Source organism: Balaenoptera musculus, chromosome 13, assembly GCF_009873245.2.
Source record: "Balaenoptera musculus isolate JJ_BM4_2016_0621 chromosome 13, mBalMus1.pri.v3, whole genome shotgun sequence".
Taxonomy (NCBI): Eukaryota; Metazoa; Chordata; class Mammalia; order Artiodactyla; family Balaenopteridae; genus Balaenoptera; species Balaenoptera musculus.
In genome coordinates this window covers 34,957,808-34,972,584 of record NC_045797.1, presented here as the reverse complement: position 1 = coordinate 34,972,584, position 14,777 = coordinate 34,957,808, and the positions used below count along the sequence as shown (strand labels likewise).

The 14,777-nt window shown below is 38.2% G+C and overlaps 1 protein-coding gene across 2 annotated transcripts in view; it reads left to right on the top strand.

Moving 5' to 3' along the window:
• The first annotated feature begins 6,141 nt into the window (after positions 1-6,141).
• Positions 6,142-14,777, top strand: part of ACTR2 (actin related protein 2) — a 36,123-nt gene continuing 27,487 nt past the window's right edge. The window contains exons 1-2 of one of the 2 annotated variants that reach the window (XM_036872965.1): positions 6,142-6,359; positions 13,140-13,250. In XM_036872965.1, the coding sequence (XP_036728860.1) occupies positions 6,312-6,359; positions 13,140-13,250 (159 nt within the window). In that variant the 5' untranslated portion in view covers positions 6,142-6,311. The remainder of the gene's footprint in view (positions 6,360-13,139; positions 13,251-14,777) is intronic. The other variant, XM_036872964.1, reaches the window with a different exon arrangement.

Here is a 14,777-nt window from a genome sequence, read left to right as displayed (position 1 = left end):
CTATTGTGAATAATACTGTTGTAAACATTTGTGTGTGAGTTTTTGTGTGGACATGTTTTCATTTCTCTGGTGTATACCTAGGAGTGGAATTGCTGAGTCATTCGTTAACTCTATGTTTAACCTTTTGAGAAAGGTAAATATTGCTTTTTAAAGCAGCTGCACCATTTTACATTCCCACCAGCAATGCATGAGGGTTCCAATTTCTCCACATCCTGGTCAGCACTTGTTATGCTCCATCTTTTTGATTATAGCCATCGTAGTAAGTGTGAAGTGGAACCTCACTGTGGTTTTGATTTGCATTTACTTCATGGTTTCCTTGATGCTAATGATACTAAGCTTCTTTTCATGTGTTTATTGGCCATTTGTATATCTTTGTGTAAATGTCTATTCAAAACGTTTTCTCATTTTTAAATTGGGTTGTCTTTTTATTATTGAATTTTAAGAATTCTTTAATATGCTAGATAGAAGTCCCTTATCAGATATATGACTTGCAGATATTTTCTCCCATTCTGTGAGTTGTCTTTTCACTCACTTGATCATGTCTTTTGTAGCACAAATGTTTTTTAATTTTGGTGAAGTGCGATATATCTATTTCTTCTTTTGTTGCTTGTGCTTTTGCATCACATGGAAGAAACCAAAGCCTAATCCAAGGTTATCAAGGTTTACCCCCTATGTTTTCTTTTATGAGGTTTATAGTTTTATCTCTTAAGTTTACATCTTTGATCCATTTCAAGTTAATTTTTATATATGGTGAGGTGGGAAGGGATTAACCTTTTGAATGAGGAATATCACAACTAAAATGCCAACTAAAATTATAGCTTTGTACACCTAACGCCTATGAGATTTGTTTTTTTGATTTTAAAAGTCATTTAACTAGCCTAGTTTCAAAACTATAACTCTTATTTGAAAGCAACTGCCACGGCTAATTAGGTCAAAACCTCTTAGCTTTGGAAATGAGAAATTGTGGGTCAGGCAAACAGTACTTGACTGTTTTTTGGTCCAATCTGGCAACTATCATTGATGACTGCTTGAAGTCCTAAGTGACAAGTTTATGGGGAACTCTGTAATAGATCATTTGGTAACACCAAATTCCAGTGAATAATCTTAACATCACTAAATATGGAATACCTAGACATTATGTTTCTTCAAGTGTGATGCAATAGGAAGTACATACTACTGCCTATGAAATACTTTTACCAAGATAATTGAACCTTAATCTAATTGTATTTCTAGATCTAACTACTAGTTTACAAAAAATATGGAGGCTCATGGAACAAGAAAAACAATACTACGTGGATACAATCAGCTAAATCCAGAATGTGGGAAAATCTAGAGGACAAATGATCCAGTTTATTCACCCAAAATATAGTATAAAAAAGAGATGGGGAAGTGTTATAGACTAAAATAATCTTAAGAGACATATCAACCAAATAAATGATATGGATGTCCTCTTCCTGAGTTCTTCAGGTACAGAATAAGGTGTAACATATGTGGTAATACTATCAGTTTCTAAAATGAGTGAACACCTTTGGAGTGAATTAAAGTTTTACTCAAAACATTCCCAAGGTGACTTTGTGCTCATTAAGTTAGAAACTGTAGATACAAGTAACTGCATTTTTAAGAGATTCCAAGGAAATCATTCTTATCTATAAATTCTGGAGAGAAAAGAGTTAATTATTTTTATTACTTTACTTCAATTACTAGTAGACAGTGTTTTCCTTCTCAAGTAGAATACATATCAATGAGTAAGAGTGTATTTTAACAGTCATTGTATTGCTCTGTAACCATAAAAACATACTGATCCATTTCCATTTGAGCACAGAAGCTAAATCAGGTCCAAGTGAAATGCTAAGAAAGTCATCTCCAACTGGGATGCCAACTGAAGCTTCAGGTTTTCATGACAGATCTAAAGTTCCCCAGAATCCTGAGTAAACGGAACTTTGGAGTCAGGCATACCTGTAACTATTCCTAGTTCTGATATATGATAGTTTGATGAATTTGGGCAGGTAACAATTTTTAAAAACAACTCTGTTGAATTTACAAGGTATAAGTTACAAGTCTCAAATGTACAGTTTCATGATTTTAGTAAATTTATACCGTTGTGCAACCATCACCAAAGTCTAGTTTTAAATTTCCATCACTCAGGCTTCCCTGGTGGCACAGTGTTTAAGAATCTGCCTGCCAGTGCAGGGGACACAGGTTTGAGCCCTGGTCTGGGAAGATCCCACATGCCGCGGAGTAACTAAGCCCGTGCGCCACAACTACTGAGCCTGCTCTCTAGAGCCCATGAGCCGCAACTACCGAGCCCGCATGCCACAACTACTGAAGCCCGTGCACCTAGAGCCTGTGCTCCGCAACAGGAGAAGCTACCGCAATGAGAAGCCCACACTCCGCAAAGAAGAGTAGCCCCCGCTCGCCGCAACTAGAGAAAGCCCCACTCAGCAGTGAAGACCCAACGCAGCCAAAAATAAAAAAATAAATAAAATTTATTAAATTTCCATCACTCCATAAAAGTTCTCTCATGCCTATATTCAGCCAAACGTGGCTCCCAGCCCAAGCAATCATGGATGTGCTTTCCATATCTGCAAATCTACTTTTTCTAGAAATTTCATGTTAATGGGACCATACAATACATAGTCTTTTGCAGCTAGTATGTTTTTAAGTTTCATCCATGTTATGGTATGTAGTTTCCTTTTTATTGCCAAACAGTATTCCATTGTATGGATATACCACATAGTTTACTCATTCACAAATTGAAGGACATTTGGATTGTTTCTACTCTTCACCTATTATGAGTAATGCCACTATGAACATTTGTACGCAAGTCTGTGGATATATGCTTTCATTTCTCTTGGATGTATACCTAGGAGTGGAATTGCTGGGTATGGTAATTTTATGTTTAACTTTTTGAAAAACTGCCAAACTGCTTTGCAAAGTTGCTGCAGCGCTGTACGTTCCTACCAGCAATGTATGAGGGTTCCAGTTTCTCCACATCTTTGCTAACATTTGTTATGTTTTCTTTCTGATTATAGGCATTCTGGTGAGTATGAAGTGATATCTCATTATGATTTTAATTTGCATTAAATGATTAATGATGTTGAGCATCTTTTCACGTGCTTATTAGCCATTCATAAATCTTCGTTGGTGAAATGTCTATTCAAATCTTTTGCCCATTTTTAAATTAGGTAATATGTCTTCTTATTGTTATAATGTTCTTAATATTTTTTGGATACAAGTGATTTGTTGGATATATGATTTGCAAATATTTTCTTCTAGTCCATGGCTTGTCTTTATCTTTTCTTAATACATGAATTAAAAGTTTTAAATTTCTATTAAGTATAATTTGTCAATTTTTTTCCTTTATGGATCATGACTCTGGTGTCATATCTAAGCAATCTTTAACTCAACATCAAAAGATTTTTCTGTTTTCTTCCGGAATTTATAGACTTTTAGCTCTTTTACATTTAGGTCTATGATCCATTTGAATTAATTTTTATGTATAGTGTGGGGTAAGGGTCAAAGTTCTCCCCCCCACCACAGATATTCAATTATCCCAGCACTATTTGTGTTAAAAAAATTTTTTTACTCTTTCCCCATTGAATTGTTTTAGCACATTTGTTGAAAATCAAATGACCATAAATGTAAAGGTTTATTTCTGGGCTGTCTATTCTGTTCCATTGATCTATATGTCTATCCTTGTGGCAATACCACACTGTATTCATTAGTGTAGTAGCTTTACAAGTTTTCAAATCGGGTAGCAGAAGTCTGTCACCTTTGCTTTTCTTTTTCAAAATTGCTTTGGCTATTCTGGTTCCTTTACATTTCCATATAAATTTTTGAATCAAACTTGTCAATTTCTAAAAAGAAAAAGGGCTGCTGGGGTTTTGGTAGAGATTATATATATATATTTTCAACATCTTTATTGGAGTATAATTGCTCTACAATGGTGTGTTAGCTTCTGCTGTATAACAAAGTGAATCAGCCACATGTATCCACATATCCCCATAACCCCTCCCTCTTGTTTCCCTCCCACCTTCCCTATCCCACCCCTCTAGGTGGTCACAAAGCACTGAGCTGATCTCCCTGTGCTATGCAGCTGCTTCCCACCAGCCATCCATTCTACATTTGGTAGTGTATATATGTCCATGCCACTCTCACTTCACCCCAGCTTACCCTTCCCCCTCCCCGTGTCCTCAAGTCCATTCTGACAGAGATTATATTGAATCTATAGATCAATTTGGAGAGAACTGTCAACAGGTGTTCAATCCATGATCATGGCATGTTTATTTACCTAGATCTTTGATTTCTCTCAGCAATGTTTTGTAGTTTTCAGTGTATAGGTCTTGCATTACTTTCATTATATTTATTTGGATTTTTCTGATACTCTTGTAAATGGAATTGTTTTCCTTACTTAATTTTCAGATTGTTAGCTGTTGGCATATATAAATATATTGATTTCTGCATGTAGATCTTGGTAGACTTAATTTTTTAAAGCCCCCATTTTGTCATGTGTAAAAAGGAAATAGCTGCCTAGCAAGATTTTGTGCAGAATAATATACATAAAATTTCAGCAGAAGGCTAGAAATGAAGCCCTCCCCCACACAAAAAACTTCAGTCACCTAAAATGTGAGGTCACATTATTTTGAGGAAAGGGAAATGACCAGGATGAGCCTGGTGCAGAAGGCAGGAGCCAGTTGCCAACAGCATTTGCATAATCAAGGCGTTTTGCTGCATTTTCATTAGTGTAGCAAATAGATGTTTGTTGATATTTTCTATCATCTGCATATGGTGATTTTATAATCAGAAGAAAACAAATGCTACTTCTTAAAAAGTAAAAATTAGTAATCCATTTAATTTCATAAAGAGGAAAAGTAAAAGGACACAGAAATGCTTGAATTCAATTTGCTGAGACCAATTAAATATAATTCCATAAAAACTACACAGTGCTAGGCACTGGAGCCACAAAAGTGAGACATGTAATTTATGAACTACTGCAAAGTTCAGCAGGCTGAGGTACCTCAATGACTACTGAAGCAGATGCAGAGAAGACAGATTCCCCCGAGGCCTCCTACTTTAGGTACCTGAAGCTCTCAAACTTCCAACAACTATGGCAGCTTTATTTTGATCTTTTTTTTCTTTTCTTTTTTTTAATTTTGGCTGTCTGGCTTGCGAGATCTCAGTTCCCCCACCAGGGGTTGAACCCTGGGCCTTGGCAGTGAAAGCGAGGAATCCTAGCCACTAGACCAACAGGAAACTCCCATACTTTGATCTATTTTTATATGTTGGGTTTCCATATAAGATTAAATTTGAATAAAGCATTCTATGCCTTTATAAGGTTTGAAAACCACTGTCTAATAAAAGAACAAAGTGAAACTGAGAAGCAGTCTGGTATTATAATATTGAACTGAGGGCTCATGTAGGGTGGGCCCAGATCACAGAATTCCTGAGTGGCAGGGCCATGTTTGAAACTGGGGTTGTCTGATTTCAAAGCACAGAGTCTGGGTTCAGATAGGTACATATACTGAAGAGGTGTGAAGCAACATCATGCTGCTGCGAGGGAAGTGGTGAGCAATGAGGCTGGAATCGTTAAGCACCTACTCTTGTTCACTTGACTAAGGGCAAACCGGGCAAAGACAGATTGGGCTGGAATTGGAGGAATCGGTATAAATGCACGATTTCATGTGTCTGTACCCATCGCAGCTCTGTCCACTGAAAAGGCCTACAAGCAATGATACACCAAGCCTCATTCAATGGTGGGGTTAGCAAGGGTGTCTGCCGCCTCCCGCCCTCCCGGCAGGCTTTTCTGTCACATTCCATTGCGGTCTCGCCACAGACCAGATATATTTCATCTGCCTGCGCCTCCTTCAGCCGGGTAAGCGGAGCCCCCAACTCCTGCCACGCCTTAAGGAGGAGACCGCAGCGGCCGCCACCTCTGCGGCCATTTACGCCCGGCGAAGGGCCGGGGACAAGACGCCGACAGGAAGAACCTGCATGGGCGGCGACCCTGAAGGCGGAGCTGGAACCGAAGCCGGAAACGGTGCCATGGGCGGGACCTCGGGCTCCTTTGTTTCTTATTGGAGCTCACCGCTGCCAGTCTCGGCCTCCTCCCTCCCGTCTTCACCTCTTCCGCGCAGGCAGTCAGTAGGTGGCGGGTAGGGGCCGGTAGGGGCGGACGGCCACTTCCGGGTGCGGGAAAAAAGCTGGGCCGCGGGAGGGGCCGGGAAGAGGGAGGAGGAGGAAGAGGAACCGACGGACGGCGGCGGCTGTAGGTTGTTCGGTGGCGGCGGCTCCGGCTCTCTTACGGGCGCACTATGGACAGCCAGGGCAGGAAGGTGGTGGTGTGCGACAACGGCACCGGGGTAAGCGCTTCGCGGGGAGGCTGCAGCGGCCACAGGCTCGGGCAGGGGATGAGCGAGGGGCGCGCGGGCCCTTGGCGCCCGGGGCTGCACTCCGGGGCCAAGGGGCCAGGGCCTCGCTTCCCGCCCCCGTGGGTGTGGCGCGCGAGAGGGTCGGGCCCCTTAGTTTCCCCGAGCCCGCCACTCCCGCAGCTCGGGGTCAGGACGGCGGGCGAGGCCGGTACTGGATGGGGTTCCCACCTGCTGCCCGGCCGGGGCCGGCCCCGCGCTGGAGCCGTGGGATTCTGGCTAAAAGGCCGGAGGGGTAAAAGGCTGGGTTTGTGTGTTCCAAAAGGGCTCCATTCCCCAGGGTCGCCGGTGTGTAAAAAAGAGAAGGATCAAGAGGCCTTCCTCTTCCTGTATAGTTGAAGATACAGAACGGGAGGCAGGAAACGGGTTTAAAGAAAAAAGGGAAGTGCTGTCATGCAGTGAACCTCAGTCCTTTTGCAGTGTTTGTTGTTTTGTTTTCTTGTTTTTTGAGGGGAAGGGAGACCAGATCGGCAGCGCATCATTGACTTTTTGTTCTGCATGCTGGAAATTTGGCCCAGGTGCAGCCCCGCAGAGACCAGTGTGTTCTCCTGGTTGATCTTGCACCCTTTAAGGCCCAAGTGTTAATTCCACTAACCTTAGGGGAAGTTAATCAGTTTGGGTACCCCTCCTCCTTTTTTTCCTTACTTGCAGAATACAGGTAATGTTAGTATTTAAGATTCTAAAATGCAAATAATTGTAAAAATCTGAGTAAAACACTGATTTAGAAATTATTTGAAAGTTGTCTTTCAATCGCCCCCCTCCACCCCTTTTAAAAAAATGTATTTTGGGCAGCAAAGTCAGCAAATTAGAAGACAGAAGTGTTACTTATTTTGGATGAGTTCTGTAGTGATCACTTCTCCCTACATTACAACAATTCCTAACCATCTTGGAGCTGCAGTATTTTGTGACTTTTATCCCCTTCCTTCCATAAATGTGATAGATGAATTAAAATAGATTTTATTTGAACTTTAAAGCCCTTTGGAAACTGGATTGTTGAGGGGAAAAAAGAGCTGATATTCACTGCTACAATGCTGCCCTTGATTGAATTTGTTAGACTTTTACAAGCAATGATGATATTAGCTTTATCTGACCTAAGTTAAAAACGGATGAGAGTAAGAAGAGCGTTATCATTTAATGGGACATCCATAGAAAATGGAATAGTACTTAAAGAAAAGGAGGCAGGTCCACCACTATAGAAACATTTTTAAGATTTATTGTTAAGTTTAAAAAAAGTTTTACAGCAATTCCATTTATGTGTGTGTTCTTTATTAAAGATATTTATGTGTCCACAAATGTATGTGTATATGAAAGTTTTGGCAGAATTCATAAGAAATGTATGTTCATAGTGGTTACCTGTGAGACTAGGGATAAGAGTGAGGTAAGGTGGGAAGGACTTCATCACCCTTCTGAATTATTGGAAAACTGTTCTTTGTTTTTTTAACAAACCATGTATTGTTAAACTATCTTTAAATGAAATTAACTATAAACATGTATTACTTTTACAGTTAAAACTCAGTTAAAGGTGCTTTTTAAAAATTATTAGCCTGATTCCCACTGTAGTCTCAAATTGACCTCTAAATAAATGTAAATCTTTAAAAGTTGATGTTAATATATTTTGTTTTGTGAATATGTCAGCTTTTTTCTTTAGAAATTGAAGTCAGTTATGTTTTAATGGATTCCTCCTCTTTGAAGGACAGTTTTTGAACCCTGTTTTTGTAGTATATGTTTTTTCATAATATTTAGGTGTTTTTTTTTTTTCTTTTTTAAAAAAATTTTCTTTTTGGCTGCACCGCTTGCAGGATCTTAGTTCCCCGACCAGGGATCGAACACACGCTCTCCGAGGTGGAAGCGCGGAGTATTAACCACTGGACAACTGGGGAAGTCCCATAATATTTAGTTTTTATGTTACTATTTCATTAGTTTATCTGTGTTAGAAAACTGATTGTATATTATTGATTAGTCTTATGTCTAATCCATAATTTAAGAATCTTGTTTCTTAAGACAAAAGATCAGTTACTATGACATAAATAGAAAAGTGTAGTTAATTCAAACAAAAACTTACATGTTTGGTGTTATGTTTCTAGTTACTTTAAAAATTTTATCCAGATTTTCTATAGGACATGGTAGACTTCAAATGAAGAAACAGCTCTGATGTGGTATGTAGTCATGAATGCTGTGATAGTTCTGAAAATTTAGAGAATTAGGAACCACTTAGATTCTGTATTTCTTATGGTTATACTTCATAGTCATTTTGATTTTATTTAGGTACCTGAAGCTCTAATGATTCCTCTATGATTAAATAAAGAAGATATTAAAATTAAATTTCTAAAAACTTATGGGAATAGTTGTTACTCCAAAGCAATTTGCCTCTTACACATTTTAGGTGTTAAAATTATAGGTATTTGAGAACTTGATTTTTTTTTTTTAATTTATTTATTTATGGCTGCGTTGGGTCTTTGTTGCAGTGCGTGGGCTTCTCATTGCGGTGGCTTCTCTTGTTGCGGAGCACGGGCTCTAGGCGCGCGGGCTTCAGTAGTTGTGGCGCATGGGCTCTAGAGCGTAGGCTCAGTAGTTGTGGCGCACGGGCTTAGTTGCTCCATGGCATGTGGGATCTTCCCGGACCAGGGCTCGAACCCGTGTCCCCTGCATTGACAGGCGGATTCTTAACCACTGCACCACCAGGGAAGTCCCGAGAACTTGATTTTTTTAAGCCCCTCTGGCAGGCCCTAAATCGAATGCCCTAAGAGTAGGTGAGTTCTTGTGATCACATGCCAGATGTTGATCCCGCTCTTCTTCCTCACTAGCTCCCAAGCTGACCACTGTCTCTTTTCTTCCTAGAGGAGGAAAAGCTCATCCATTTCCAGTACTTTATGCATTTCACCTTCATAACCATTCAAACCTAAAATGGAGCCTTGGTCCAAACCTGCACCTAAAATAGAGCTGCGGAAAGTGGCCAGATAGGTGAAAATGTGGAGATCTGCTTAGGCTTGGGTGCCTTTCAAGAGTTGGGCCTGGGCCCCTGGTGTTGTATATTCTTTTACCAAACTTGGGTGATTTCATCAACATTGAGTTAGTTCACCAACAGTGAAGACTTCTGGAGTGCCTACTGTGTGACTGGTATAATTTTTAGGGTCTAGTGATACAAAGTAGCTTATAGTGTTAGGTAATTATACTTTTACAATTCACATTTGTAGTATTATGGCCTTTATCAGGCTTATACAGATTTATATGATGAATTTAGGAGTGTTTGAATTAGAAACAATCAGAAACAGGTTTGGTTTCACCCTATAAAATGCTTTGGAATAAATATAATAAATATTTTGGTGGTCTAAGATCAGAATAATCACTATGCAATTAAATTAATATGTCAATACCATCAATTTAAATTAATAAAGGAAAAATACAAATTAAATAAGCCCAAATGAGGCTTTATAAATCCCAGTTTATTTTTTGAGGGAGAAAGGTACTTTTAGAGCAGATGTAGATGAGCTTTTTTTTGTTGCTTGAAAGAACATTATATTGTTCATGTTCTTACCATTTGATGACTCAGTAGGAAGTAAGGGAGCCAGTTTAAACCACAGTGCTATGAAGAGGAAACTATATATGGTAAAATCTATTTCTTAAACACAGCCTTACTGCACACAATGAGAGAACTAAGCCACCAAGTCTTAAAATGATTGGAGTGGGGGGAGGTATCTCCAGGATTAAAAATGATACCAAACAAATAATTTAGAAAAGAATATTTTCTTTGTATTTTATTACATCGTGGTTTAGATCTTTTAAAAAATACTGACTTTTTACAAGAAAGGAAATGCCAGGTTGTCTGTTGGTTATATGTTATTGAGAAATAGATCATTGTAATTATATTCTTGTTATTATAACTATTAATGCTTTCACATTTGAAATAATGTGAAATAGTGCAGCACTTGCCATTTTGACCAAACACTAGTACCCTGTAGTAATGCTAGCACTGGATTACTGTGGCAGCATCTACTTCCAATAAGCTACTGCTTAAGCAGAATAAATGATTTCATTAATAAGTGATTGGTATCTTTAATTTGAACTAAAAGCCAAATTTCCATTTTTTATAAAGCACAGGAATAGTAGTTTACAATTATTTTTATAGTTTCAGGAGTTCTTAATTTTTTGTCATCTTACCTCAGGCACGTGGCAAATATTTTGTCCCGTGAAGTATGCTCAGACAAGAATTTCAACATGCAAACTACCCATCTATAATTGTTCAAATTATAATCAGTAAACACTGAGTGATGTGATTGTGGATTTACCGTGTTGCGCGTTTCCCAGTGTGTGTGGCTCAGAGTGAGGGGAGGCACGCCAACCTTTGCAGCCTCCTCCCTGCACCAGGACTTGGCTTACGCCCCATCCCAGGCTCCTGCGCCCACCTTTACCTTAGGCTCTGATTTCTCACTTAAATCATTTGTTTACATTTAATATGCTAAAAATGCCCTTACAAACTTGTAGGTTCTTTTTTCATTCATTCTGTCATTTTCTTTAAGAACATTTATACCCATGTGAGCATGTTCAGTCTGGTGAATGGACACTTTTGACCCACCCGGTGTCCTTATCTGTTCATTATGTTAATACATAAGAATTTAATGTCTGCATTGTATTTGCTTTCTACATTTGGAACATATGTATGAATTATGACTAAAGCTGGTGATCATGACAAATTTTATTTATGTAGAAATTTGGATATGGTGGGGTAATGAGAAGAGATTCTCTGGTTTTGCATCTGATTTCAGTTCACGTCAAGTGAGCTGGCTTTTGACTTAAGGACAAAAGCGAGTTTGATTTAGAAGAGAAGAGTGTGAGACGTTTTCTCGTTTTCTTTTAATTTGAATAGACTAGAAAATGCTAAGTATTATTCTTTTCCTCTGTGGCAGTTGTCACTCCAACTCTTTCTGGGTCCCATTGATAAATTACTTGGGAAGACACTGTGGAAGAATGGACTAGCATTTCTGAATTCTGTTGAACACTTTCTTAGGGTGCGAAGTGTATTGCTCTTTACTATCAACCACTATGCAGATGGAGAGAGAGGTATGAGCAAGCAGGTAATCTGTTGCATATGCCATCATATCACAGTAACTTCTGCCTTGGAAGGTAATCCAGTAAGAATTGTATCATAGTGTTAGAAATGGGTATGTGGCTGAATGGTAAACTGAGCAGGACTAGGTTTTGTGAGTTTGGAAGAAAACCTGTCTGAGCAGTGTGTTTTCTGTAGGTTCTAAGATGTAAACGTGAACTGAGGAGATACGAATTCAGGTGGTATTGGAAATATGCAATTTTTAAATTTTAGGCAGATTTTTCATACCAGTAGCTTTAGTCTGCTAAAGACATGACTTCAACATATTTTTAAGAGCTCTATTTATAAAAGACTTGAAATTATGCATGGCAGAATGTTCTAGGCTATTTATAATTAAATGTGGTTCATCAACATCATTTCCAACAAGATTGTCTTTGCAGTAGAAAAATTTTATATTTTGGAGGGTTAGTCAGAAGTCAGTGAGTTTCAGGTAGTTGCTAACCTTTACCACTATCACACAAAACAGTTGCTTGTATGTAACAGCTTTCTGTCCTCTTTTGTGTTATTACTATCATGCGTCACATTCAGATACTGTTTTTCTCCTTAATTCTTCTAAGAGAATATGGTACCTGAAGCCATGGAACAATAGACTTTCTCAATATTAAACATATTCTCTAGGTTAAAATAATCATAGTATCATACGCGTCAACAACAAAACTTCTAATATTTATTGATCAGTTAAATAATATGCGTTTAGTAAGTGTCAGACACTGTTCTAGGTGCTTGGGATTCATCAGTAGACACAAAAATGCTTGCACAGTGTACCATACATTGAATAAAGGCTTGTTGAGGGAGAGGGTAGAGACTGATTGCATTTCCTTTCTTTTATAGCTTCTTCCTCCCACCCTGAAGTTTTAAACTGCCTTTTCCTTGTAATGGCTGCTCTTAAAAATAAGACTAAACAGACTGTATTATTGGTATAAGAATTAAAAACCCTTGGTTCTATTTTCAGTTTTACTGTACATTGTTAAATCTCCTAGTATATCAGTTTCTTATTCATAAAATGGAAGTATTATTAGAATCAGTGATATGTCCTCATTGGAGAAGTACACTATCTGAATATGAAATTATGTCATTTGGTATTACTGAATACGTTTGTCTAAATATAAAGACGTAAATAGCCCAAAACGCCTAATAAATGTTTATTTTATCTTGATGCTAGTCCAGATGCCATTTGATTTTCCCATTTTCAAAAATGGGGTTGCTTAAGTGAATTGCCAGACGTGAATGAAAAGCTGCTTTAGTTCTGTTCATTTTCTGACATTTCTCTTTTAAAAATCCTTAGCATTTGTTGAGTGAATTTGTCCCTTCCCCGCTGTGCATCAAGGCAGTGGGCTCCAGCATGAAGTGCTCAGCTTAGCTCCCTGTGGTGGGGAGACCTAGGCACTAAATAAGCAGTTAACCAGTAAGGAAACGGGAACTCTGGTAGTAGTGCCATAAAGGAAATAAATGGAGGATATGATAGATGGGGTGACTACTTTGGGTAATTTGAAAGCAACAAAAGTTTAAAATATTGTATAAATGCAAAGCGGTACTTTTCAGATACAGTTTTTAAAAGGATAATATCATAAATACCTTGACACTAACCCACTTTTACTGTTCTTTTCCAGTTTGTGAAGTGTGGCTATGCAGGCTCTAACTTTCCAGAACACATCTTCCCAGCTTTGGTTGGAAGACCTATTATCAGATCAACCACCAAAGTGGGAAACATTGAAATCAAGGTAATATTTTATTTATTGATAAATGAGGAGCAAAACCTGTGAGGTGTTCTTTGAATTAAGTAGTTTTAAAATGTGATGCCTTGAAAAGCAAAGGAGGGCCGAATTTCTTATATTTAAAATTTTTATCAACACCTGAAGAAAGGCACCAGAAACTGAAGTTAATTTCATCTGACTTTAAGTATAGCTTGATGCCATTACTCTCTGAATGAAATAAAATACTTAGTAAGATTTTTATGTTGATGTGAATACTATATTAGTGACTTAAAGTCCTATTACCTAATATAATTTTTAAAAGAAATCAGCCTGGTATTTTTATGTCTTTCAGTTCCATATATTTTTCTATGTTAGTGTCTCTTTGGGACCTAAGATTTTTCCTTCCCATGTTCTCATGGCCTGATCCCCCTACATTTTTATATAGCTAGTCAGGAAACACAGGTTATAAATCTTATTGGTTCCTCTTTTCACCAGTATAACTAATTTCCATAGTGTGCAGGAGGAAGCTGTGCAAGTCTTTATTTGGCCTTGTATTTATCTTAGCATGAGGAGAGGGGAGGGAATATTGTCATTGCCTACCTACTGTACTTAACATGAGAGACTGGATGTTAAGGGTGATAGATTTTTATCTTCTATTAAAGGGTTGGAAATCAAGTGGGAGTTACAATATTGTAGAAGAAAAAGAACAATTAAAAGTCAGTGGTCACCAGTTGACTTAAATTTTTCAGGTGGCCTAGGGATCAGGTTATACAAAATGCAGTAGCATTTAGGGGCCCTTTTACTGAATCATTTGTGAACAGACTAGCATTGTTGGTCCTATCTGGACAGTCCTTGGCAAGACTTCACTGAATTGTTAGTGTGTGAGTTAGCATGTGCCTCTCTGGAACGTTTATTTGAGATGTCTAGGAAGGCGGTAATAGGTGGTAGAGGTTTGCTACTTGGTGGCTCTCTGCTGTTGGGACTAGAGAATTGAATTACACAATGAATAAAAATACAAACTGAAACTTAGGTTCTGTGTTAATTTTTTAAAGACTTAAAAGAGTGAATGATTCTGGCCTCTGTTTCGTTATGTTATAATCAGAAGGGATACTCAATATGAGAGGCTTTTTGTTTCTGTTTTGGGGGTTTTTTTAGGGTCTTTTGGGAATTTTATGGAATTCTGTATTCTCTTTTTGTGAACTCCTTTGGTTCTGATTGAATTCAATCTTAAATGAACTCAACTTAAAACTTAGCTAATAATAGTGATAAGGATAAACTTTTTAATGATGTTGGAAGTCACACTTTTATTCAGTATCAGCCTTTTAAGAAGAATGGCTTTTTAATATACTTTATGGATAATAACATTTTTGAGGTATTAAGGCACATCACATATAGCTATTTTTATTGACCAGCATAGTCACAATAATTACCACTTTCTTGCTTTTTAAGGCCAAGTGATAGAAATGAAACTAGATGATACTCTAATAAGACATTTTTGCTAAGGAATTCCCCAGTAGCATTTGCTCGTATGGTTTGTCAGTCTGTGTTCGGTTG